Source organism: Dasypus novemcinctus, chromosome 2, assembly GCF_030445035.2.
Source record: "Dasypus novemcinctus isolate mDasNov1 chromosome 2, mDasNov1.1.hap2, whole genome shotgun sequence".
NCBI classification, from domain to species: domain Eukaryota; kingdom Metazoa; phylum Chordata; class Mammalia; order Cingulata; family Dasypodidae; genus Dasypus; species Dasypus novemcinctus.
This window is the reverse complement of record NC_080674.1, coordinates 9,025,164-9,051,294: the sequence shown is the minus strand read 5'-3', so window position 1 is coordinate 9,051,294 and position 26,131 is coordinate 9,025,164. Positions and strand designations below refer to the sequence as shown.

At 40.4% G+C, this 26,131-nt stretch overlaps 1 protein-coding gene across 2 annotated transcripts in view; it reads left to right on the top strand.

Moving 5' to 3' along the window:
- The window catches only part of SEMA5A (semaphorin 5A), a 539,903-nt gene that overhangs the window by 298,268 nt on the left and 215,504 nt on the right, over positions 1-26,131 (top strand). For both annotated transcript variants that reach the window (XM_058306809.2, XM_058306819.1), the window contains one exon: positions 16,108-16,170. In XM_058306809.2, the coding sequence (XP_058162792.1) occupies positions 16,108-16,170 (63 nt within the window). The remainder of the gene's footprint in view (positions 1-16,107; positions 16,171-26,131) is intronic.

Sequence of the window (26,131 nt, the reverse complement as noted above, 5' to 3'; positions counted from 1 at the left end):
GATTTTCACAGCTACAATAATCCTGCAAAAATAATTGAGATCTAATTATCCATGATCAAATCCATTAAATCAGTTATCTTCAGGTAATAGTGATAGCAAGTAAAGAAATATATGGAGAAAACGTAACCATTTTTGGAATAACAGATGTAAGATCAGGCTTCTCTTAATTATTCATCCTAATCAGAAATGTAGGGCCTCAGGGAATGAGGGGGCCCACTCTGTTAGCATTACTTAATCTGGGTATGTATTAGAGCTCTTTTAGATTCTGATTGTTCTAGAAAATATTACCTTCGAATGCAGCATTTATCCGTACCCTGTTTGATGTCTTAGGGAGGAGTGCCTAGCTCCCTGGAAACTGGAGCTTTATTGTTGTCAGCCCTTAGACCTTTCAGAAGACTCTAAAGGCTGGCGGGGGTGGGGCGGGGGGGGCAGGGAGGCGGCTGTCCTGGGGGAGAGCAGGTAAGAAAGCAGGCAGGCTAGCAGACAAGAGCAGAGGTTCTGAGGCGTGCTTGGGCCCCAGGCCCCCTTGGCAGGCCTGGCCTCCTCTCCGGTGCCTGCTCCACCCTGCCTCAGGTCTCCCTGCTGGGCGGGGCACTGGGGGAGAAAGAGCTTGGCATCCAGCACCAGCTGTGGGAGGGGGGGGGGTCTTCCTTCCCTGCAGAGGGAAGGTCATGGAATCACAGGATCTGGAATTGGAGCGTCGCGTGCATTGCCTCCTGGAACGCTGCTTTGCCTGCTCGGGGCTGGCTGTTCCCACCATTTCCCGTTCAAGGGGCACCCGACCTGGGTGCTTGTCAGCGGGCGGGATGGTCCCATGGCTGTTATTTTCTTTATTTCCCCAAATCCGCCGTACAGATGCTCTTTGGGAGTATAGTCTAGTTTGAATGACCTGTGTAAAGTTTACAGAGCTTTAGCCAATGGAAATGTTTCAGAAAATGGGATTGAGAACCTGCTTGCATCCACGCCTGCATGCGTCCTCCTTGTGTTCTCAAGAGGGTTTGGATCCTTACCGAGGAGCGCAGAAGGCTAGCCTCATCTCCGTTACCCTAACTTGGGTGTTTCCTGTACCCTTCAGGAACTCTGTGGTGGGAGGGGAAATGAGGCCAAACTCTCAAATGAGTAGAATCAATATGAAAATCCCAAAGATTTTGTTGACAGTCTCAACAGTGAAGCAGTGAAGCACACCGTCTCTTCTGCTTTACCATTTTTATCGCCCCAGGCATTCCTCCTACCCCCTTTTATTAGACACACTTCATTTCTTCTGCTAACTTCACAGCAAGCCCACCAGATCCTTCTGGAGGATTATAGCGAGCCGAGAAGGAATTAGGAGTCTGGGAGGCCCTAGGGACCCATTAACTGAAAGAAGGAGTACATAGCACCTGGGTTGAGCTCATGGATGCTGGAGCCAAAGGTACGGGTTCAAATCCCAGAGCATCCACTTAGGAGCTGGGTGACCTCTGGCAATCTCTTTAGCGCCCTTCCCCCTGCTAGGTAAGATGAATACGAGTACCTCCTCCCAAGCTCGTTGGGAAGGCAGAGGACGCTGCGGTGGGTGGAAGGGCACAGCTGTCCTGCTCATCAGGATGTTGGTTCAGCCTCATCTCTGAGCCACCCTCCTCTGGACCCTTTTCCCCAGTGTTGTTGGTGGCTCTTTAAGCCTGTGTTCCTGTCACACGTGGTTGGATTTCGGATTTCTGTTTTCGAGTTCATTACTCCCCCTTGTACTAGTTAGAGGCTTGGAGCGTTGTGTCAACACTAGGTTGATTGAGGACTTTCAGCAGAAAGCATTTACACATTGGGTCTGACAAAACTCACAGTCTGATCAGTGGGGCGGAGCATGGATGGATCATAATCAAAGTCCAAAGCTGGGCATCGGGAGGAATATCTAGCATCTTCTCAAATGTGGCATTACATTTCCTGTTAATAGTGAGAATTGTCACTGAGATACAAGTAGAGCAGAAACTATAGCGAGGATTCTGAAGTCAGTCTGTTGTGAAGAATCTTCCCTCTCTCTTCTCAGTCGGAGGGAGAATAAATGTTAGTTTTTCAACTGGATGTTTCTTCTAAGAACTAAGAGAAATTTTGACCTTCAGTTTTTCTTATTTGTTTCTATGTGTATGTAAACTTTTAACTTCTTTAGTTTTGTGAAATATACTGTAAGTTGAGTTATAAATTTTCCCATTTTCAATTTCCATTTGTGTCGTTTTTCTTTTCTATCATCTCATTTGTTTGACTTAGGACAGAATTCTAAGCAAATAAATCATTAACATGTGACTTCAAAAAATAAATTCCTGTAGTAACTGCTATGAATTCCTCTAATGTTAGAAGTGCATTTTCTGTGATTAATATGGTTTACTTATTTGGTTCTCTTTTCATTTGTTTTGGAAAAATGATTTATTACAAATGAACTGAAGTGTGCTTGATTCAAAAGTGTGATGATCAGGGAAACGGACTTGGCCCAGTGGTTAGGGCGTCTGTCTACCACATGGGAGGCCCGCGGTTCAAACCCTGGGCCTCCTTGACCCATGTGGAGCTGGCCCATGTGCAGTGCTGATGCGCGCAAGGAGTGCCCTGCCACACAGGGGTGTCCCCTGTGTAGGGGAGCCCCACGCGCAAGGAGTGCACCCTGTAAGGAGAGCTGCCCAGAGCTAAAGAAAGTGCAGCCTGCCCAGGAATGGTGCTGCCCACACTTCCCGTGCCGCTGACGGCAACAGAAGCAAACAAAGGAACAAGACAAGACGCAGCAAATAGACACAGAGAACAGACAACGGGGAGGGGGGGGGGGTGAGCTTTAAAAAAAAAAAGTGTGATGATCAAAACATCCTGCAAGGTTTTTTTTTTTCGGTCAACTCTTTGGCTATTTGGGGATTAGAATTACTGTCCTATCATGTTTTTCCTCATACAGGATTGAAATGTAGTTTCATTATTCTGAGGCTGGAGTTACTGATTGGTTTGGGAAGATGGTAGTCCAGAATTGTGGATGAAAGTTAGTCCAAACTCAGCCAAAGGTGGTTTGGGGATTAGTTTCGTATTGTGAATTAGGTAGATAAGAACGGCACCATCTACCCAGCCACTCACCAGGGTTTGCCCTTCCCACTACTAAGTAGCTAATCACTCTTCCTCTTCTCTGCCATTCTCTTGTCCCTGCTCATTCTAGTTCTGGTATCTGCCTGCTGGTCGCCTCTAGTGGCTTGCACCCCAGGCTCCTTATTTATCCCCCACCCCCAGTCTGCATTACAGGCCTTATCCGCTCCCCACCCCCCCACACACATATACCAGAAAGACCATAATCAATTAATAATCTCATTGTGCCAAAAACCTTGCCCATGACTTTCTCCACTTCACGAACAACATCTGAATTCCCTGGTGTGGTTGGTGATGCCTGACCTGAGCTGCACGCTCACCCCTGAAGCCAACCCCTATGACTTGCAGTCTCCCCACCTCCCAGGCCTTTGCAGGGAGATTCCCGCATCACCCATGGCCACCCCCCCTCCTGTTGCTGGTTCCCTCATTGATGCCTCCAGGATCCAGCTCAGCCTCCTCTGTCCTGGGAAGCTCTCCTTGGTCCCTGGCCACAGCTGGGTCCCAGTGCTCCCGAGATGACAACTTGCATCCCACCGAGAGCTCCTTGGTCTCAGGGACTGTGTCTTTCACATTAGTGGAACCTACTCAGATGGTTGGCAGAAACACAGAGGTCCATTCACCTACCTGATGGCCTTGCAGTTGTTTGTGTGTGAGCGTGTGCAAATGTGTTTGTGCTTTGGTGGCTTGAGACAACAGAAAGGCAATGCTCTCTCAGTTTCAGAGGCCAGAAGTTCGAGATGCCTCCCCTGGGGCTGACACCCAGGGTCAGTGGGGCTGCGCTTCCTGGAGGCTCTAGGGCAGGAGCTGTCCCTGCCTTTTCCAGTGTCGGGTGGCTGCCAACTTTCTGATCTGTGGCCTCTTCACATTGATTGCTGCCATGGTAGTCACACTGGCCTCTCCGCTTTCGTCACCGTCAAGCCTCCTTCCTCCTTCTTAGAAGGACACTGGCAATTGTATTGAGGGCACACCAGACAACTCAGGATAATCTCCCCAACTCAAGGTCCTTAACTTAGTCTCTCTACGAAGTCCTTTTTTTCTTTTGCCACCTACATGGGTCACATTCAGAGGTATGTTTTCAGGGGTGTTTGTTCAGCTTCTCACAATACCCACCCCCAGACACACACAAATTTGTGTACCGGAGCCATGGAGTAGAATTCATTGTTATAGGCAATTGATGTACTTCATAATGAAATTGCTTCACAGGAAATTGGATAAAGTTGCAAGACTTGGCAATTAATTGCCAACCCTGGTTAATTTAAATAGCAAAAGAGCTGCTGAGGATGGAGAGGAGAAGTCATTAGTAAAACTCTAAGAAAGAATCTAAGTATTCAGTCAGAATATCTTACATGTTGCAAGTATCAACAAATCACTAACTTTTATTCTTGTACTTGCAACACTTGGACTATTTTTATAGACAGAATTATTTCTCATCAAAGAGTTTAGGGGTAGTAATGATAATATTTTAGAACTTCTCCTAGCATGTAAGTTAACTGATTATACTATAGAAAAGAAATAAAGTATTTGAAGAAATAAATGACAATCACATAATTGATCTTCAATGCTAAAGTATTTATTTGGTTAAATAAGCTCATAGGTATTAATAAAATTATGAGAATATTAAATACTGACTAGGAAATGAATATGCCAATGACAGTCATGAAATTCTCATTAACATTTTTCTAATATTAGAAATGAAATGTTTCTTAAACAACATATCATCTTGTTATGCATTTTATTTAAAATAAGAGATAAATGCAATGGCCCAAATCTACACCAGATAACAAATTTTGATGTTAATTTCTCTCAACCAAAAACAAAAAACTTCATAAATAATACTGAATAAGTCTCTTAAAAAGGGTTGTCAATCTATCTTTTTTCTCCTCCCCTTCCCCGGTTGTCTGTTCTCTGTGTCTATTTGATGTGTCATATTCTTTGTCCGCTTCTGTTGTTGTCAGCGGCACGGGAATCTGTGTTTCTTTTTGTTACATCATCTTGCTGTGTTAGCTCTCTGTGTGTGTGGCGCCATTCCTGGGCAGGCTGCACTTTCTTTCGTGCTGGACGGCTCTCCTTATGGGCCGCATTCCTTGCGTGTAGGGCTCCCCTACGCAGGGTACACCACTGTGTGATATGGCACTCCTTGTGTGCATCAGCACTGCGCATGGGCCAGCTCCACATGGGTCAAGGAGGCCCGAGGTTTGAACCGTGGACCTCCCATGTGGTAGACAGACGCCCTAACCACTGGGCCAAGTGTGTTTCCCTCAATCTATCTTGAGATCTGGCAAATAGATCAATATGTTTGCAAGCTAGAAGTAAAGTCAGTCCTTTTGGTTGTAGGATTCATCTCAGGAAGCAAGCATTCATAATTTGAATAAGAAATAAATTTTAAGTTGTTCAGTGAGCATACAGTAATTCCCCAGTAAACAGTCATAATCCGGGGTTTATAAGTACTTCAATGAATCTAGTGCACATATTCGCAAAACACTGGAGTAATCAGGTATGAAGTATTGTTTGTTTTCATGAAGCTAGATTCGTAAAAATAGAAAAGTCTTTGAAAAAGAGAGATGAAAATTCATGTATTTCCATCGATGCAAGCTACGTAGCTGACAGTTCCTGTGGAATATCTTTACTAGGGCTTAGAATATACAGTAAATGGGACCCAAGCTAATGACCTCGAAATAGGCGACCTTAACATTTCAAGCAAGAGAAATCTAACATGCAAAATCACAGAGGAATGCTTCCCTTGAAAACAAATGTTTTTTACTATCATCAGTAAAGCTCTAGGTCAAACAAGGAAAGTGTGGCAGCGTTACTTCATCTTCACTTGCAATCATGCTGTGGTTACTTGAGTCTTTTTCAACATCTGCTTCATGTTCCCTTAAGATAAAAACTTTGGTCCTTCATGTTCCTTGTCACATGCATTCCCTTTTGAACCCTTTAACTTTCTTCTCAGAAGCACTCTTGTCATTTGGCTGGGAACCTCATTCCTATATTAGGGTCAGCATGGTTTTTCTTTACATTTTCTGGTGGCATTAGAATGTCATCGGCAGTCTAACTGGTGTCCGTAGAGAATGCTGGTCACAGTCAGACCACAAACTCAACCTTGAAGACATTGCTAAGTCTTCATAACAGCAAATTTTTTATCCCTTATGTTTCTCAAGGTCCTACAAATCATCCCATGCCAATATGCTGCTCTTTGTACTTGAAATTATTATTTTTTTAATTTTGAAAGAGCTCCATATCAGTGTACTGTGAAGTTTTCAAGTAGCCTTGACAAGGTCAGCTTAGACTGAAAATTTTCCATGGATTTCTGTAATCAGTTTGTTTTACGCTATTTCTGCATGTGCAATTAATGTTGCATCAACAACTTCTCCTTTTCAATCTGTGATAAATCTATTTAATTTTCAGAGAATATCACACGTTCTGCTGAGCATTCTCGATATTGTGGTGTCTGAGTGGCATCATCTATATGATAAGGGATATAACTGTATATCTTAAAAGAAAGAGAGTGTAGCATTATAAATGATAGTTTTTCTAACAAATCCATTTGGGTGATATAGATTAGGCTAGCCAGTCACTAAAATGTGACTCCACTCTGAGGTCAATATTTTTATTCTTTGCTTGGTTGACATTGCGCTCGATTCCACATATACTTTGGGAAATTTATATATAAAAATAGTCCTCTAGTAACTGGAGGTTTTTTTTTTTTGTTTTTTTTTTTTACTATATGTAGTCTTAGAAATTGGTCAATATGCGAATCCCATTTGGAGACATGAAAAGAATTTCCTTGAAACTCTAAAGCCAAAAGCAGCTGCTCTTACTGGCCTTTCCTTCTAGTCTGCCTTTCAACAATGACAACATTTTTTAATGTTGATAACTCAGTGTCTGAAAATTGTGATCTAAAGTTTTATACCAGATTTTATAATGTCCATTTGATAGAAGACACTTTCTAATGCACTCTTTTCACAAAATTGACAGAGCAGGGCTCATCTATGTTTGGGAATAAGGTCCTTAAAACTCATCCTCCATTAATTTCTCTTTCTAAATCCCTATGTCCAATTCATCCACTTGAAGTTGTTTTTAGAGTTGTTAGGTCCCTTAAATAGTGATTTTCTGACTGTGTATCCTGGAACCCCAGGATTCTAGACATGCTTCAGGGGTTCCATACACTTTACATGTTTTTATTCTAATATTTAAAATTCATTTACTTCAATCTATGTTATATCAAATTGCAAAGCATTGAAAATCATTAGTCAAGTAACTCTAGCTGTAATATCACCTGTTTGATTGTAAAGCATAGAACTAAGCCTCTGTTGTCATTTCAGGTTATACTTCAAATTAACTGAAACTCAAAGGTGGACTTTCCCCCCCCTTAAATACCCCATTTTAACTACTTATTTGTATAAATCAGTATTTTTTTTTCAAAACTAGGCAAATAAAACAAATTGCAGGCATAATTGGATACTGAGAGTGCAGTGGTTCAGTAGTCACTTGGCCTCCCATTTTTCGAACGTGTGTTTGCACTTATCTGGTGACTTTCATATAATACCACTTTGACCTTCTTTTAGATAAGATTATCTGCATGAATTGATTAAAAGAAATGGGTCTGCTGCCCCAAAAGTTTGAAAAACACTGCTCAACTCCTTTCCTACCTCTCTTTGCAGAGCAGCTATTTTCATGTCCTTCTCCCCATTGTCAAGGTGAAGCCATGAGAACAGGCATTGTTGATGGGTGGAGACCATGTGGCATGAGGTGGAATCACCCAACCAGCTCAAGGACACCAAGTCCTCATGTGCCCACGAGATAAGGAGCATATGTAAATTATAGTATATACTAGAAAATAAGTGTTATGGGGAAAGAGAAGAACAAGATAATGTGTGTCAGGGATTCTGGTGGGGAATGGGGAGGCAGGTTGCAGTTTTACATCCATGGTTCCATAGCCTCCAGTAAGGAGATGTCCCTTGAGCAAAAACATGGGTGAGGCATGGTGTTAGCTAGGCCACGATCTGAGAGAAGAGGCTCCCAGGTAGCAGGACCATCCGGTACACAGGCTGTGCAGCTAGAGTGTGTGAAGACAACGCCCTGGAGCCCAGGTTTGCTGGAGCAGAGGGAGTGGAGAGAATGCGTGGCTGAGCAGTGCAGGACCTTCTAGATGGTTTTGGCTCTTTCCCCATGCAGAATGAGGGACTCCTGGAGGGATGGAGCCCTCCCTCTTTACAGCCCTTCTCATATTGATTGCAGAAGCACATTATTTCTGTGTTGAGAACAGACTGTGTTCTCATGTTCAAGATGTTTACTTATATAAAACCAGACATCTTTTTCTTTCTTTTTTATTTTTGTTAAAGATACATAGATCACACAAAATGTTACATTAAAAAATATAAGAGGTTTCCATATACCCCACTCCCCACAACCCCACTCCTCCCACATCAACGACTTCTTTCATTAATGTGGTACGTTCATTGCATTTGATGAATACATTTTGGAGCACTGCTACACAGCATGGATTATAGTTTACATTGTTAACACTATTCCCCAGTCCATTCAGTGAGTTATGGCAGGACATTTAATGTCCTGCATCTGTCCCTGCAATATCATTCAAGACAACTCCTAGTCTTGAAAAAGCCCCCATATCACACCTCTTGTTCCCTTTCCCTTTCTTCAGCAACTCCCATGGCCACTGTCTCTACATCAATGATATCATTTCTTCCATTGCTAGAGTCACATAAATTCTGTAGTAGAATACCAGTAAGTTCACTCTAACCCATATTTTATTCCTCCATCCTGAGGACCCTGGGATGGCAATGCCCACTCCACCTCTAAATTGAGAGGGGGCTTAGATTCCACATGGCTAATGGATGGGATTCTCCTGCTTGCACTTGTAGACGCTCTCAGTTCCTTGGTGTGGTCATTGACCATCTTCCCATCCTTGTTAGCTGACCTGGGTAAGTCCAACAAACTGGAGAATAGGTGTTGTAACTCTGCTGAGAGGCTCAGAGCCCAGCTGGCACATGGACAGTCCACAGATTCAAGTCTCCTGGGCATACACCAACCCCAGGACCAAACACAGGTTCAGTAAAAGTGACAGAAGAGGCATGTGTAGAGAAGTCACATCTTTATCTAACTCCATCACATTCAGGAGCACAAATTCCAAAGTAGGACCCTCTGGCAAGACACTGAACTCCAGAGCCATCTGCCATGACCATAGGACCTGTGTGTCTCCATAGTCCTTAGGAGTGCCACTGCCTGGGGTTGTATCTACTTTGGCTGTCTCTGAGATCCTGATGAGAGTGCATAAGGGCGACCCCTCTGATGACTTCCCGACTTCTTTTGAAGTCTCTTACCCATATAAACTCATTTGTCTTTACCATTTCCCCCTTTTATTCAAGGTCTTTTTCTAGTTGCATCACCAGCTGGTGCTTGGTAGTAATTCCTCAATGCCATGGAGGCTTATCCCTGGGAGTCATGTTCCATGCTGAGGGGAAAGTAATGCATTTATTTATAAGTTTGGCTTAGAGCCTGGCCACATTGGAGCAACATGGAGATTCTCAGGAGGAACTTTTAGGCACCCTGCAGCTCTAGGCCAAGCTGAAATTTCAAGCACACAGGCTCGTAAGAGTAGTCATTAGTATCAAGGGGGCCCATCATGGACCATCATTTTTCACTGAAAACCAGAGTTCTTAAATCCTGTCCTGGACATCCCATGGCTTTCATTAAATGAGATGTATCCCCAGTAAAATCAACACTAGGGCAGCAAATGTGCCCAGAAGAATAAACATACTCTATGGCAATGGGATTAATGACTTTTAGGCTTAATTAATATTTACTGAATGCTATAGCTCTGAAGTTAGCTGTGTACATATTTATGTGCTTTATGTATATATTTTTCTAAATCTTGGAAGAAAGAAGTAAAGAAATCTTGGCATTCAGGTAATGAGGGATTCTGGCAATTTTGGTGATAGGAGGGTGGTTTGAGCACAGGCTTTGAAATTAAGTTGCCAAGTTTGAATCTTGGGGCTCCTGTTTTCTAGTTTTGTGGCCTGTGTCAAACTACTTCATCAAGGTCCTTACCTAAAAGATGAGATTATCAGTACTTCCTATATATGGCTATTGAGAGATTTAAATGCAATTAATATATATAAAACATTAGCATGGTAGTTAACACATAGCAAAAGTTCAATCTATTATTACCTTTTTATATTTTTTTTTGAGGGAAAATGCTTTTTTTGCAAAGTTATTCCTTTCCTAGTTAAAGTGATAGGGTAAAGGGGCAATTTAAAAAAAAAGGCAGTAAAAGCTATGTTTTCCCAATCTATTTGCATTGTGGTATGAGTGGCCTGTAGGCCTGTCAGTCAAATCATAACCATATATTTGGAGATTTAAACCTTATAGTGAGGACTTAAAAAGGTTTGTCTCTCAGTTATCCAGAAGAATGTAAATTGGTATTCCTACCAATATTATTATTATAGTGCCCAAGATTTGGCAACTAATTAGTGGTGGGTCAATGACCTTCATTTGTGCCCTATTAATTGTCAATACCAAATCCTTAATTTTACCTTATGCCATCTATTACAACTGAAAATATTCTCTAAACATTTAAGTTGGAAAGACCACTGGGCAGTTATCAAACTAAGTTCAATTTGTAGAAGAAAAGCTTGGTGGTTAACAGAGGAGTTTAAAAAAATTATACTTTTATAGGCATCTATGAGGTTAAGATATGTCTCCTAATTTGGGGGTGATGCATAATGTGACTCAAAGCCAGTAAATAGATGGTAGAACTTAAGTCCCTTTCCATCCTCCGATCCAGAGGTTATCAGTAGACATGGATTGGACCCCCGCTCCCTGAATAATTTCTCTCTCTCTGCAAATTTGGTATTTCTAGTTATCCCTAAAAAGTGACATCATACAATTTTTGTCCTTCTGTACCTTGCTTATTTCACTGAGCAAAATGTTTTGAAGGTTCCTCCACGTTGAAGCAGATCTCATAACTTCATTCTTTCTTACGGCTGAATACTGCATTGTGGTTTGGTTCACATTTTGTTGATCCATTCATTTGTTGATGGAAACTTAGGTTCTTTCTACCTTTTGGCTATTGTGAATAATGCTGCCTAAATATTAGGGTAAAATTCTCTGTTCACGACCCTGTTTTTACTCTCTTTGGGTAAATATCTAGAAGTAGAATTGTCAGCTTAAATGATAATTCTGTATGTAACTTTTTTTTTTTAATTTTTATTTTTTTATTGACTTTGTAATAATATTACATTAAAAATATATATGTGAGTGTATGTAACTTTTTTAAGAACCACCATCTTGTTTTCCCATAGGAAATATAAGACCTGTCTATATTTGACATGGTCAGATATGGAAGTGTCCCAAATGTGACTTTACTACACATGCCTCTGTCAATTTTATTGAACCTGTGGTTAGTACTGGGGTTGGTGTAAACTCAGGAGACTTGAATCTCTGGACTGACCATGTGCCAGCTGGACCCTGAGCCTCAGCAAAGTTGCAACTCCTACTCTCTGGTTCGTTGGACTTACCCAGGTCAGCTAACAGGGAAGTGAAGATGGTCAAACACCACAGCAGGGGACCAAGAGCACCTACAACTATAAGCAGGAGCATTGCATCCATCAGCCATTTGAGATCTAAGCCCCCTCTCAATTTAGAGGTGGAGTGGACATCACCATCCCAGGGTCCACAGGATGGAGGAATAAAATATGGATTAGAGTGAACTTACTGGTATTCTATAATAGAAATATTGTGACTAGCAATGGAAGAAATTGTATCATTGATGTGGAGACAGTGGCCATGGTAGTTGCTGAGGGCAGGGAGAGGGAAGAAGAGATGTGATGTGGGAGCATTTGGGGGACTTGGAGTTGTCCTAAATGATATTGCAGGAACAGATGCCGGACATTATATATCCTGCCATAGCCCACTGAAAGGACTGGGGGAGAGTGTAAACTACAATGTAAACTATAATCCATGTGGTGCAGCAGTGCTCCAAAATGTATTCACCAAATGCAATTAATGTGCCACACTGATGAAAGAGGTTGTTGATGTGGGACGAGAGGGATGGGGTGGGGTGTGGGGTATATGGGAACCTCTTATACTTTTTAATGTAACATTTTTTTTGTGATCTATATATCTTTAGAAAAAAAGGCATTTTTTTAAAAAAGAGTGAATGAATACACCTAATATTTACTATGAAGTGAAGGGTTGGACAAACCCTCCCAAAGTGACTCAAAGACTGACCCCTTTGTGTCTGTCAGTGCACTCCATTACAACACCTTTCTGCAAAGTCTCTTAAGTGCCACTTGCTTTGAACCTTTCAGATGTGTTCACTAAAGCTAATTAGTAAAGATAACTAGATAACTCAATCGGCATTTTATTCAAGTCACATATTCATATTTGTTTCAAGTTCCAACACATTTGCATTTTGCTTCTGTTTTGAACAAATATATAGCCTCACATTCCCTGGCAATTTATTTATAATTGCCATGACAATTTAAAATTCTCCATCATGTCATAGGAAAAACATGACATAAGAATATGAATGCAAACATATGAAAAAAAAAGCCCTCAGGTGGTTGTTAATTTTTGGCACTGTGTAATTAAACTAGTTTTTTTAATGTTATCTTTTGCCAGTATCTAATTAGCAAAGCCATCTGCTGAAAGAGTTGTGGCCCATCTGCTAGAATGTTGTTCTCTTCATTTTTATGAAAAGTGCCTGCCTTTTGCTGGTCCCTGTCTAATTAATTTCTCTTACTGCAGAATGTGATAATACACAGCTTTGTTTATACACTTCTGAGAACTGTGGATTTATATGTATGTAACATGTATATAAAAAGAGCCAATCTTTTTCCTTTTCTGCATGTGATTTACTCCTGCAATCACAGTTCCATTTACCATAATCTGAGCATGTGTGTTTGTGCCAGGCGGCGGGTATATTCTGTATCATGGAACAATGGGTGATCCATTATATCCCAAGAGTTTCTGCTGTGACAAAATGGTTTTCTATAAGCCTACACTATCTCTTTTTAAGTCTGTTTGTATCTGTCATTTCCTGAAAATTGATAATGTTGTCAGGTCTATTGTATCACCATGAGTGGACCTGAAAAAACCAGCAAGTGGCTGTTGTACCAATAGAAATGACCACTATTGTGTTCTCACATTTAGCATGATGATATCTAGGCTGATGGAAGAACTTACATGTTACCATAAATTAATATTGATGCATGCAAGTATTATTCTTCCATCAATCATTATTCAACAGAGTAACTTCCACTCAGTAGATACTTAATGACTATATTAAGCGAATGGGAGAATGGATGCACACACATAAAGCAAAGTTTTGGCAAGCTGTTGAATAGTGCAGATGTTATTAGTATGTATTTCCATAGGAAAAAAACGCACCACAGATGGGAAGCTTTGTGTCTTTTAAAATGTAGATGTTTCAAAATTAATTGTCTACTGTATTGGATATCAGAGTAACCACGAACTTATTGCTACATGTCTCTGGCAAAAGATATAATGAAGATTAAATGCTGAATGGAACTGAGCATTCAGATTCCTTTTCTCAACTGTACAATAGAAAAGGACAAAATATGACAAAAATTAAGAAATCAAAGGAGACTCAGGAAATAAGACCATCATGTATTGAGACTGGAAACAATAGAATGCCGTTGCACTTGTTTTGTCTGCCATATATAGAGGTTTTGGTGGATAGAAACATGCCTTAAAAAGAAATTTGAGTCACATGGAAAGATGGTTTCTCAAATCAGTCATGGGTTGTCCCCCAAATTATGACAACATAAAAGAATGGCAATGAATCTCCATTTGAGAATATAACAAGAACACTTTATTAAATGATGTGCAATTGTATAAAATGGATGTAGTGAAATAAAAGAAGTTATGACCAGGTTAGAAAATAATCTATTTTTCAACAGTGAAATGGGTAACTTAGAGAAGTGAGCTGGCACAGGAGAGTCCCATTGATGTGTCTCCCACTCCAGCAGAAGTGTTTCTCTAATGGTGACTAGTGAATCCAGTGGGTACAGTGGGTTAATGGAAAGACTCAATAGAATTAATAGGGAAAATGCAATTCTAGGCCAGTTTGGAAAATTCATTGTCCCCCATCCATTCCTTTCAAATTCTGCCTATATCCAATTATATTTGTTCACCTCCAGTGCCTTCTGCAATAGGCAGTTAAGCTCCATTCCTAATATAATATCCATTTATCCTGTCTTTTATTCCAGTAGAAAGTGAATCAACAGAAACCCTCTACAGTCATGGTCTTTAATTAATTCTGAATTTGAATATTATTGGCAAGTTACTGATGCTGTAATCAAAACGCCTCAGGAAAGTAACTTCACTATTTTTAATAATGGTCGTCAGAAAAATCTATATGTTCTTTTTTCTCCTGCTCTAATAAACTTGTCTGAGCTATTGCCATTTCTTGATGAACAGGATAACATAATGAAATATTTTTGAAAACACGCACAATCTTTTCCTATTACTTTCCCCTTCCAACCCTTGGCCAATATTTATCTTGAAGATGCAAAGATTTCTTGGACATTAGACAGGCTCATGAAGCTGTTTGTTCACCATTTGCCCAGCAGAATTTGAACCATTTTGATGGTGTTTGATAAATATTCTTCTCTCATAACCCTGGGACTAACCCTACTCCTTATAGCTCTTGTGTTGACTGAAGAGAGCACGGCTGTTTCACGTTCAGCAAGATCCACAGTGGATGCTTCTCTATCTAAAGCATTTTACTGTACAGTTTCCCTGGTAATTTTTTAACACTAAGTCCTCTTGGTAAAATGAAAGCAAAATTTAATGGGGTCTGCCTTATTAAAAGAATATGTCATGCAACATCAATCCTGTTTTAAGCTTAAGTAAGGGCAAATACATGAATATCTTTATTTAAATATAAACAACAGTGAACTTTCATAAAGAGATCTGAAAAAAGGAGATATAAAGGTCAAGTCAGTATAATAGCAAGGAACTTATTTTATCTGTACTTCTTAGGGATATATATAGTTATGCAGCTCTATATTAAGCTCTTATCACCTCTCTGGATCATAATTTAGACGATTCTTCAGAAATCCCTCTCTGATAGTAAGGAATAAAAGGATTTAATAGCAGAGAATGTTATTACTATATAAAATACCACACTCCCCTTAGTAATAGAAAAGTAACTTGATCACTTAATGTTGTTTAAAAAAATAAATCAAAATTCAAGTATATAGTCATTAGTGTCTGCAGGCATCATTTCATCCTGGTAAGTAGTAAGCTTTTTCTATTATCTTGACTAATTACAGATTCTTTTTGTGAGTGAATGTCAGAAGGGATGACACATAGAATAAATTAATCAACATGTCTAAGCTTTGTCTAGTCTGTGAAGAAACATTGAAAAATTATGTCTCTCTAGTTAGTCAGAAGTAATACTGGTATGGGGGTGGAAATAATAGATGTATTTTTTTGCATGAGCTTTTTATTTATTGACTATTCACCATTTATATATGTATCCTGGGAGTAAGGATATTCAAAACCATTCTTAAACTTCATTGTCTTTGAATATTGTTAATTTACATAGAGTTAAAATAAAATTATAGCTGATTAAAATAATATTTAGTTCATATCATGTCCAAATTTCTCTTTGAAGCAGCTTATAATCACTGTGGATTAGTATCTATTTTGTGATTTCAATGACATGACGATTTTTCCAATCAATGCAGTCGTTACTAGCTCATTGAACTTGTCTATTTAACAGTGACAAGACCTAAAAATCACACTATCACCTCAATGCAGATATTCAGTGGGAGGCTCTTTGAAAATGCTTCCATCTTTAAGCCACTCATAAGCCCATATCATGTACTGGGTGTAAATTCTATATTCATAATAAAAGGTGGGTGCCATGGTGTGCCCACATCACCCCGTCTGCTGGCCCAATCCTTCTTCCTTTTTGACCCCTGATTTTGTCCAAGCCATAATAGTTGCTGTCCATTTTGATGTTTCCTACAGGTTGCAGAGTGGCAGTGTGATGAAGCTACCAAGAAGGCTTGTTACAGCAAAGGCAAATCCAAGGTAAGGTGGATGCTGTCAGGAGCCCTCAACAGACCATCTGTTGAGCGACCTCATGCAGACTGTTTTCCATATAAAGATTTCCTGACTAGGATGTAAAATCACAGAAGGAAAAGTCAAAATATTATGTATAGTAAATTCTTTTTTTTTTTAAATGTTTTTTTTTTAATTCATTTTTTAAAAAAAATATTACATTCGAAAAATATGAGGTCCCATTTAACCCCACCGCCCCCACTCCCCACTCCCCCCACAGCAACACTCTATCCCATCATCATGACACATCCATTGCACCTGGTAAGTACATCTCTGGGCATTGCTGCACCCCATAGTCAATGGTCCACATCATAGCCCACACTCTCCCATGTTCCATCCAGTGGGCCCTGGGGGGATCTACAATGTCCCGTAGTTGTTCGTGAAGCACCACCCAGGACAACTCCAAGTCCCGAAAATGCCTCCCCATCTCATCTCTTCCTCCCATTCCCCGCACCCAGCAGCCAACATGGCCACCCTTCCCACACCAATGCCACATTTTCTCTGTGGACCTTGGATTGGTTGTGTCCATTGCACATCTATGTCAAGTGGGGGCTTAGATTCCACATGGATACTGGATGCAATCCTCCTGCTTTCAGTTGTAGGCACTCTAGGCTCCATGGTGTGGTGGTTGACCTTCTTCAACTCCATGTTAGCTGAGTGGGGTAAGTCCAATAAATCAGAGTGTAGGAGCTGAAGTCTGTTGAGGCTCAGGGCCTGGCTATCATATTGTCAGTCCAGAGATTCAAATCCCCTAAATATATCTTAAACCCCAACACCAACTACAATTCCAGTAAAGTAGCATGAAGTCTTGTGAAAAGAGATCCCATCTGAGTCCAGTTCCATCACGCAGAAACACCAGCTCCAAAGAAGGGCCATCTGATATGGCAGTGAACCCCATCTGCCATGACCATAGAACCCGTAGGTCTCTTTATCCCTCAAAAGAACCACTACCTGGGGTTGTATCTACTTTATCTGTCTCTTAGACTCTGCTCAGTTGTGCATAAGGGCAATCTTTCTGACAACCTCCAGACTCTTTTTTAGAGACTCGTAGCCATATAAACTCATTTCTCCTTTCCATTTCCCCCTTACATTAGGTCAAACAGCATTTTAAACTCCTGTTATTATATATAGACAGGGATATTCTGCTGGTTCGCGTTGAACCTTTAATTCAAGGTCATTTTCTAGTTGCATCATCAGCTGGTATTTGGTAGTGATCCCTTGGTGCCAGGGAGGCTCATCCCCGGGTATCATGTCCCACGCTGGGGGGAATGCATTGCATTTACATGCTGAGTTTGGCTTCGAGACTGGCCACATTTGAGTAACATGAAGGCTGTCAGGAGGAAACTCCCAGGCACAATGCTGCTCTAGGCCTTGTTCTTATTGCAGGTGTATAGGCTCATGTATAGTAAATTCTTAAGTTTTTAGCTTGAAATTATAATTAGCCACAGCAATCAGTCAGTTTCCAAGAAGTATTTAGAATGTAAAAAAAGTGATTTTCACGTTTAGGTATTAGACTAAGATATGAAATTCACTGGCTGTGATCTCATTTGAAAAAATACAGGCCTAAGTTTTAAAAGTAATATTTCAGTTTTCCCCAATCACTTCTCATAGCTAACTCCAGAAAGTAAGAAAAATAAAAATTGTTATCTCAGAAATGGGTTGAGATCCAGTCTTTATTGTTTTTTTTCACGTTATCATTTTATAATAAGCTCTCTCCTTTTATATTAAGATCTGTGGCCCCACATTCCTACGAAGAGTGCAGTGTATAGCTGAAGTAGGAAATGCGTTCCTGGGGCCACTGTACACAGTGCAGGCCTGCCTTCTTGCAATTGTATGGCTCAGTAAGAGGCATAAGTTTTGCCTTCTGAGGACACTTATGCATTTTTGAGAAAATTGCATTTGATCATTGTGAGGAAATTCTTTTGCAGGTTCCTTCTGTCAGTGATGGTCTACTTTACTGGAGCACATACCTTTCCAAAGGTGAATTACTGTATGGGTTACAGAAGCAGGCAAATATCCAAAGAGTGGTGAAGGGGCCTCAACTACACAGAGGGTGGTCCTGGGACCCACAACTTCAGCCTCCACTGGTTGTTGCTGAGAAATGCCCAGTTTTGGGCCCTGCTCAGAGCCATAGAAGAGAGCTAGCATTTTACCAAGCAATTCAGATGCTTGCTAAAATTCAAGAAGTATTGGCCTAGAGTCTCCTCATGCTAGATACAGAACCATGTGTTAACTGCTGGTGGAAGCATATAAAAGGGGGACACATTACTATGAGGTTGTATATGCTCTATCATAATATAAAGGTAAAACAATAGCAATGACAGTGATGACAAGAATCTGCTTTTTATTAAATACCTATTAAGGACCAGAGTTCCTGACATAATGCATTAGTTAGAATCCTTATGACAATCTTTCCTCTTTTTTAAGCTAAATATCATTTTCCTTCGATGAGGATCTCCAGGCTCGGAGAATGGTAGAGTAGGCTTGGAACAAGTGTGACTCCAAAGCCCAATCCTGCTCTATTAAACTACTCTACTATTCAATCGACACATTTTAGAAAGAGCTGTTAAAATCACCATCAAAATTTAACAGTGTTAGCATTTGCTAAATTGCTAAGGCTTTCTCTTAGAATAAAGTATGATAAATTTTTTATTTGAGGGAATTATAAACTTGAAATACATTTTAGAAATAGTCCGTTTTAAACTTATAAAAATCATGTAGTATTTTTTATTAAGAATATGATTTAGAAAGTTTCATATAACTTTACCATTGCCTTTTTAAGGGCTTTTAAATGTATTACATAGCATTCATTATTTTCCGTATTTCTTCAATTCATAAAACTTGTTTTTAGTCTTGGAAACTTGATCTTTCCTTTATTTTATGGCTATATTTTGTCCCTCTTGCTCATCTTTACTCTGTTTTCTTTCTTTTGGACATACTTTTTTTTTATAAATTCGTAGCTATCATCAAATAGTGAAAATAATTTAGGAATCTTTCATGAAAAACTTGCCTGATTGCCATTCCTGATTTTCCTAGTGGGCTACAGACTCTTAGCTTTTAAAATTCTTACATACTTCTATTACCTGAAAAGAGGCAGAAAATTAAGAAAATAAAATAAAAAACTTTAAAGAAAATCAGAATTGGTTTTCAAATCACTTTTCACCAAAATATTATCATCACTATTTCAAAAGGAAAAAATGGAGAATAAAAGGAATTTCCTAGGAGAATAATTGAAAAGATAAGTGGAAGATAAAAATAATTTATTAGAAGAAACTGAGTATGAAGATATTAGCTCTCTGATAACATCCTAAGTTTGTATTTTCAATAATTTAAAAATAAAATTTAATTAGAACTTTTGGTTAAATTAATAAAAAATACAAGTTGTGGTTTTGTCTTCTTCTATCCTTCTGTTAAGTATATTACTTTCTCTTTAAACATAAAATTAGAGCATCTTATTCACTTACTAGTGTTTCAATCTGAAACATTAAAACATCGTAGACTAAGTTTTGTGATTTGCTATTGAAATAGAAAGAGATCTCTTTTTTTTTTAAAGAGATATTTATTTATTTATTTCTCTTCCCTTCCCCCCCACCCCAGTTGTCTGTTCTCTGTGTCTATTTGCCGCGTGTTCTTTGTCCGCTTCTGTTGTTTTCAGCGGCACAGGAATCTGTGTTTCTTTTTGTTGAGTCATCTTGTTGTGTCAGCTCTCCGTGTGTGCGGCATCATTCCTGGGCAGGCTGCACTTTCTTTCGCACTGGGTGGCTCTCCTTACGGTGCACAATCCTTGCGCGTGGGGCTCCCCTATGTGGGGGACACCCCTGCGTGGCAGGGCACTCCTTGCGCACATCAGCACTGCGCATGGGCCAGTTCCACACGAGTCATAGAAGCCCAGGGTTTGAACCGCGGACCTCCCATTTGGTAGACGGACGCCCTAACCACTGGGCCAAGTACGCTGCCAGAAAGAGATCTCTTGATTAGCAATTGGCGTGTTTATTTTCGGGTAGTGATGTTCGTTGATGTTGGTTACAACACATTAAATACCGTCTGAATATGTGCTCGTGTGTTTGTATTTGTGTGTGTGTGTTAGAATACCTTTGTTGGCATCTAAGGGAATGTTTCCTCTTCTTTATGGCTTGAGGAAAATAGAGCCAAATGGGGAGTGCATTGGTAAAAGATCCTCACCCCGTGGATATTTACAGAAGAGGTCTCTGCACTCTGTTTTACCTAGCTTCCTCATCTGATTTTCTGGCTGGTAATTAAATGGTTTTGAGAGTCAATCCCTGAGGCTGGCTCTGTAAACTTAGTCACTTGGTTTCCCAGAACTGAAGAGTGCTTATTAATGTGACCAGAAGATCAAGCAAGAAGGTAGACAAGGAAGAGAGTGCAGTCTTAGCCAGGGAAACACCAGGAGATGAAAAAAGAGAAAAAGGACAAAGGGTGGGACTTGATGAAGGCTCTTTATTGAAAGATATTTAAGCCCAGGAAATGTCTCTGAGATACACCATCGGAGATGCAAGAGAATTTCATGGTGGAATCATAGCACCAAGTTACCAAGGTTCAGAATATCTTCTAGAATGCCAAATTTTTTTAAAAACTTAAAAATAAATACAAGAGCACATTAGAGACCTCAATAACCACCTGAGTTTGTAGAAATTGTATATAAAACTTTTGAAGGAGTGCTTTCTAAGTGGTTTTCTTTTTCCCCCCTGTAATGTTTGCGGGTCTAAAAGGGATGGATATGCAGCTGATTTTTATCCTCACTCCCCAGAGAGGAGGGGCCAGGGGGTAGACAGGGTCCTTTAAACAAGACCACCTGTCTTGAGGAATGAACCGGGCTGGGGCAGGTCCTAGGTGGATTCCCTGATGGAAAGCACTGTCCTCTCGCCACAGCTTCAATGTCAAGCTCAACCATCTTCCTCCTGACACTGGTGTCTCCCCGGGGCCTGGAAGCTGCCCGAGGACCTCGTCCCTCCCACCACTCCTTCCTCTTTTTTGCTTTTCCTCTCCTTCTCCTTCCATTGTTCTTGTCTCCCTTCTGGGACTCAGGCACCCCTTCCTCACTCTTCCTCCTTCCTTTTGGTCACACAAAAAGAGTTTGGGCAAACTCCACAACAAAGCTGTCGGCCTCTTGGTGTGTGCTTGTAGCCCAACGCACTGCTTCTGCCCTCTTCCCCCCGTGGGGTGCTTTCCCTGGGCGCTTCTCAACGTGTGTCCCCTGCCTGTGCCCTGTCCCCTGCCTGGATGATGTGGCCGCTCTCTCATGACTTGCCTCATCTGTGGTAGGGCTTCGTGCCCTGACCTCTCTCCACACTCAAGTCTGATCATTTGTCATCCTTATCAAGTTCCAGCGCTGTTTGGACCTTCCCTGTGACGCTGCATTTCCATTATCCCCCAGCTGCCCTGGATTCGGGCTCCTGAGGGTGCTTGTTGCTGCGCCTGCCCCGTTGTGTCCAGAGCACAGCCGTGGTAGGAGTTTAAGAGGGACCAAGCCGTGAGTGACTGAGCAAGCGCAGCCCTGCCAGGGCTGGCGGCGTCCCTTGACCTTCACTGACTAGAGGTCAGTATAGCACCCCCAAATCGTGTAAGCCACTCATTGCCAAGCATTGCCCCCAGTTGGGCGTCCCTGCTGGGACATACAAAATGGCAAATGGCTTGGCAACTTTCACACTGCTAATTTTGATTTTTGCTCTCCCTGGAAGTGCTTACATATTTCATCTTGATCCTACTTATATATTTGTTCCATGTTCTGCACTGCTGTTGCTTTATTAAAATGGTACCTGACCCAGGACCCAGTAACCATCAGGTGGTCACCAGAACACAGCGCCAGGCAAAGGCTGGTTGCATGAGGAGGGCAGCCTCAAGGAAAGGAGCAGCCAGGTAGAGGGCATTCAGGGACAATCCAAATTTCACTGTCCTGTCACTTCTGTGGGACCGCATCAGGTAACATTTTCAGTGTCATTTTGCCTAACGTGTCATATCTATTGAAAAAAAGGCAGTGTATTGAGGGAGTGGAATTCAGAGTTTCCTTTGCAGTCATGAGTTTGGAATTGAGAATCCAGCTATTTTCCAATTTCGTTTGCTCTGTAGTATTATGAGAATTTACACCAAACCCCTAAATAAAAAGTAATGTGTAACATCTGAAACATGAGAAAAATGCCAATCATTTAAAATGAACTGGTTTTTTTCCTATCCTAAGAAAAGTGCTCTTTGCTGCGCCACATAATGCATTTCACTGCCGCCTGGAGTGGGAATGCGCGGCGTGGAGGGGCTGGGGGTGGGGGTGGCCCTGCCGAGAACATTCCTTAACTGGCTGTGGGGCACTGGGGAATAGCCGGCGGACCTCTTGTGTCCCTGGTGTCCTTATGTGCCGACCCAGGCGTGACTTCAGGGGTAGCACATTAAAACTGAAGTTAACTGGATCACGGTCAAGAAAAGTGAGCCACGTCCTTGGTTTGGACCTGTTGAGCCAGAGTGGTAGACACAGAGACTGTCAATTTCTCTGAGCAGTTTGAGTTCTGTTTGATTTAAACTGTTCTTATGAAATTCTCAGCTCACTTTGGAGAGAGAGGGTGACTTGTCTGCAATGGCTTAAACATTACAGGTGATCAAGGGGAAAAGCAATCTGTTTTCATGCATCTGAAGCTTGTTCAGATAAAGCCTGTGATATTTAGTTCTTTTAGAAATAGCTTCATAGAAATCAGTCCTGAGAACTAGTGGAATACCACACAAATATTATTTTAAACAAATAATCAATTCTGTTGTGATTCAACCAGAACTCCTTGTTCTCTTTCAGGGTGTTATGTCTGACACGAAGTTCTTCCCACTGTGACATTAAAGAACTTTACAAAGGAAACACAAGATTATTATGGGGATGAAAGAGCTGCTTTGTGTGTATATTATACTTTATAATTTTCAGAAGTTTCTTGTTCATGATCTCATTGTAATCTTTCCAACACAACCGAATCCCTGGAATGATTTTGCTAGTTACGGGAGTTTTGATTATAACCTGGAGCCCTGTGCAGTCTTCTTTCTGTCCTCTCATGTGTTGCTGTGTCCCAAGTTGTCAAATGGTGCTACAAAGAATTAAACTTACGGTGATTACCCAGTGAAAAAGAGGACACCATCCTGCTTGGTGGACCTGCTGGTGGAGGGATGGATTTTGAATATTTTTGAAGCTATTGGTCAATCAATACACATGACACCGTAAACCAGCCTTAATTCTATATAATTACTTCAAAAATTGATTTTTTAAAAGTCAGATACTAACTGCCTTTGCAGATTGTTAACAAAATTTTGACTTTTAAATTGAAGTATCCAAACAAATCCTCCATAGAGTCAGCTCATTTAAAAATAGTCACATTATATAAATACATGCATATGCATGCACACATATATATAAACACACATATACCTAAACACCCACATACACATTAATGTACATAAGTACACATGTATATATGAACTTAGGTGCATGCACACATACACGTTTTCCTATGTATATTTATATGTTATATATATGTAGGTTTATACATACTATATTTTAATACATCACTACACTTTAAATGATATAGTATATACTTATATTAAGGTTAACATATTTTAACATACATTTATATTTTATATATGTATATATTATAAATCAGATTTTATGATGCAGTTATTCAAGATTCATCTTCTAATCATGATTTTGGTTAATATTAATCAAAAAGGTGCATGTGATAGCAAAAGATTGCTTTTTGACATTTTGTTTGCTTACAAGGGGGATACATCATTAAAAGAAAGACACAGGTTTTTGGTAAGGCTGTGATTAGCATACAGGCTGCCAGCTTCAGGCCCACCTTCCCATCTTCTAAAGTCGACAGATTGGGTGCCTGGCTGATGAGTTGGGTGTGGCTGTGGAGATACCTGAGAGGGTGTGCCCTGTTTACAATTTATCTTTCTTCAAGGTAATCCCAGAGTCTTTCTTCAAGGAGAGCATACTTGCTTGTGTGGAAAAAATGATGACATGCTATAAGGCAAAAACAGTTCATTCATTATGAGAACAGCCCTCAGACGTGTTTGCTTTCGTGGTGGCAGGGCTTTGTGCACTTGAGCACGTGGGCATTAGATGCACTCCATCTAAATGCTCTTTCCTCGAGTCAGCACTCTATACCTCATCTATCAACTCCAGTAGGAATTGTCTGGAAGTCAAGAACAGGTTGACCTGCCTGCGAGATCGCTGGTGCACACGAGCATCTCAGTGTTCAAGTGTGATTCTCAGAATGGGGATAGATGACTCCCATTACCAGCAATAGGAGCCATGCGGCAGCGGCTGCTCACGGCCTTGAGAACCTGCTCTGAGACTTCTTGGAAAAATCAGAATTCATTAAAATCTTCTTAAACCATGATCAAGGTTCAGGACCAGGATGAAAGAAAAATCTCGGAGATGAGCAAAAGAAAATCACAGACATTTAGATAAGCTGATGTATAAGAGAAACCTTTGAAAGAATCTCCTAAAGGGGCTTCCACTGTAAAGATTGTACTTTTAAACAGACAATTCCAAGCAGTAGTTCAAGGAAGTTCAGATAATCTGCGCATGGCTGTGTATGTAGGAGAGATGGACAAAGCGATTCACAATAGATTTACTATAGGGGAATTTGAACTGTAGAGTCACCATGAAGGGGACATCGATTTTATATGCACTCAAGGCCGTTTCCTTTCATTTCTTAATTTCTTTTTTATTAGACAAGTTGTAGGCTTATAGAAAAGTCATGTTTAAAATACAGAGTTCCTCTTCACCCCTTATCATTAGCATCTTGTGTAAATGCAGTACATTTAACAATTTCTGAAAGAACATTCTAGTAACTAATAACTATAGTCTATTGATTACATTAAGGTTCACTCTTTGTGTGTTACAATCCTATGTTGTTTTTTTAAAATTTCTATTCTAGTAGCATATATCCAACCTAAAATTTCTCCTTTTAACCACATTTAAATAGAAAATTCTGTGCTGTTAATTACGGTTCACAGTGTTGTGCTCCCATACCATTATGCATTATCAAAACTTTTCCATCACCCCAAATAGAAACTATACAATTTAAGCAATAACTCACCATTCCTCTTCCCACCACACCCCCTAGTAATATATTTTAGTTTCTGACGTCATGAATTTGCCTATTCTAATTATCATGTATCAGTGAGATCATGAAATATTTGTCCTTTTGTGTCTGGCTTCTTTTACTCAACATGGTGTCTTCAAGATTTATCTGTGTTGTCACATGTATCAGAACTTCTCTCCTTTTTACAACTGAATAATATTACATTGTATATATATACCACATTTTAAAATACATTCATCCATTGAGGGCCACTTGGATTGTTTCAGTCTTTTCGCAATTGTGAATAATGCGACTATTTCATTTTCAGTCACCACTTCTAATTCTTTTTCTCTATTTCCTCCACTGGAGTCTTGAACCCCTCAAATCATCCATGAGGGTTAATCAACTTCTTCCAAACATGTGTGAATTCACCTCCTCCCATGAATCATGAATGTTCTTAATGGCATCTAGAATGGCGAATCCATTCCCAGAAGGTTTTCAATTTACTTTGTCCAGATCCATGAGAGGAATCACTGTCTATGGCGGCTATGGTCTAAGGAAATGTATTTCTTAAACAATAAGACTTGAAATTAGATGTGACTCACTGATCCATGGACTTCAGAATGGATGTTGTGTCAGCAGGCCGGAAAGCAACATTAATCTTGTTGTACATCTCCCTCAGAGCTCTTGGGTGACCAGGTATATTGTCAATGAGCAGTAATATTTTAAAAGGATTTTTTTTTTCCTAACCAGTAAGTCTCAACAGTAGGCTTAAAATATTCAGTTAAACTGTGTTATAAATATATATGCTGTTATCCAGCTCTGTTGTTCCATTTACAGAGCACAGGTCAAGT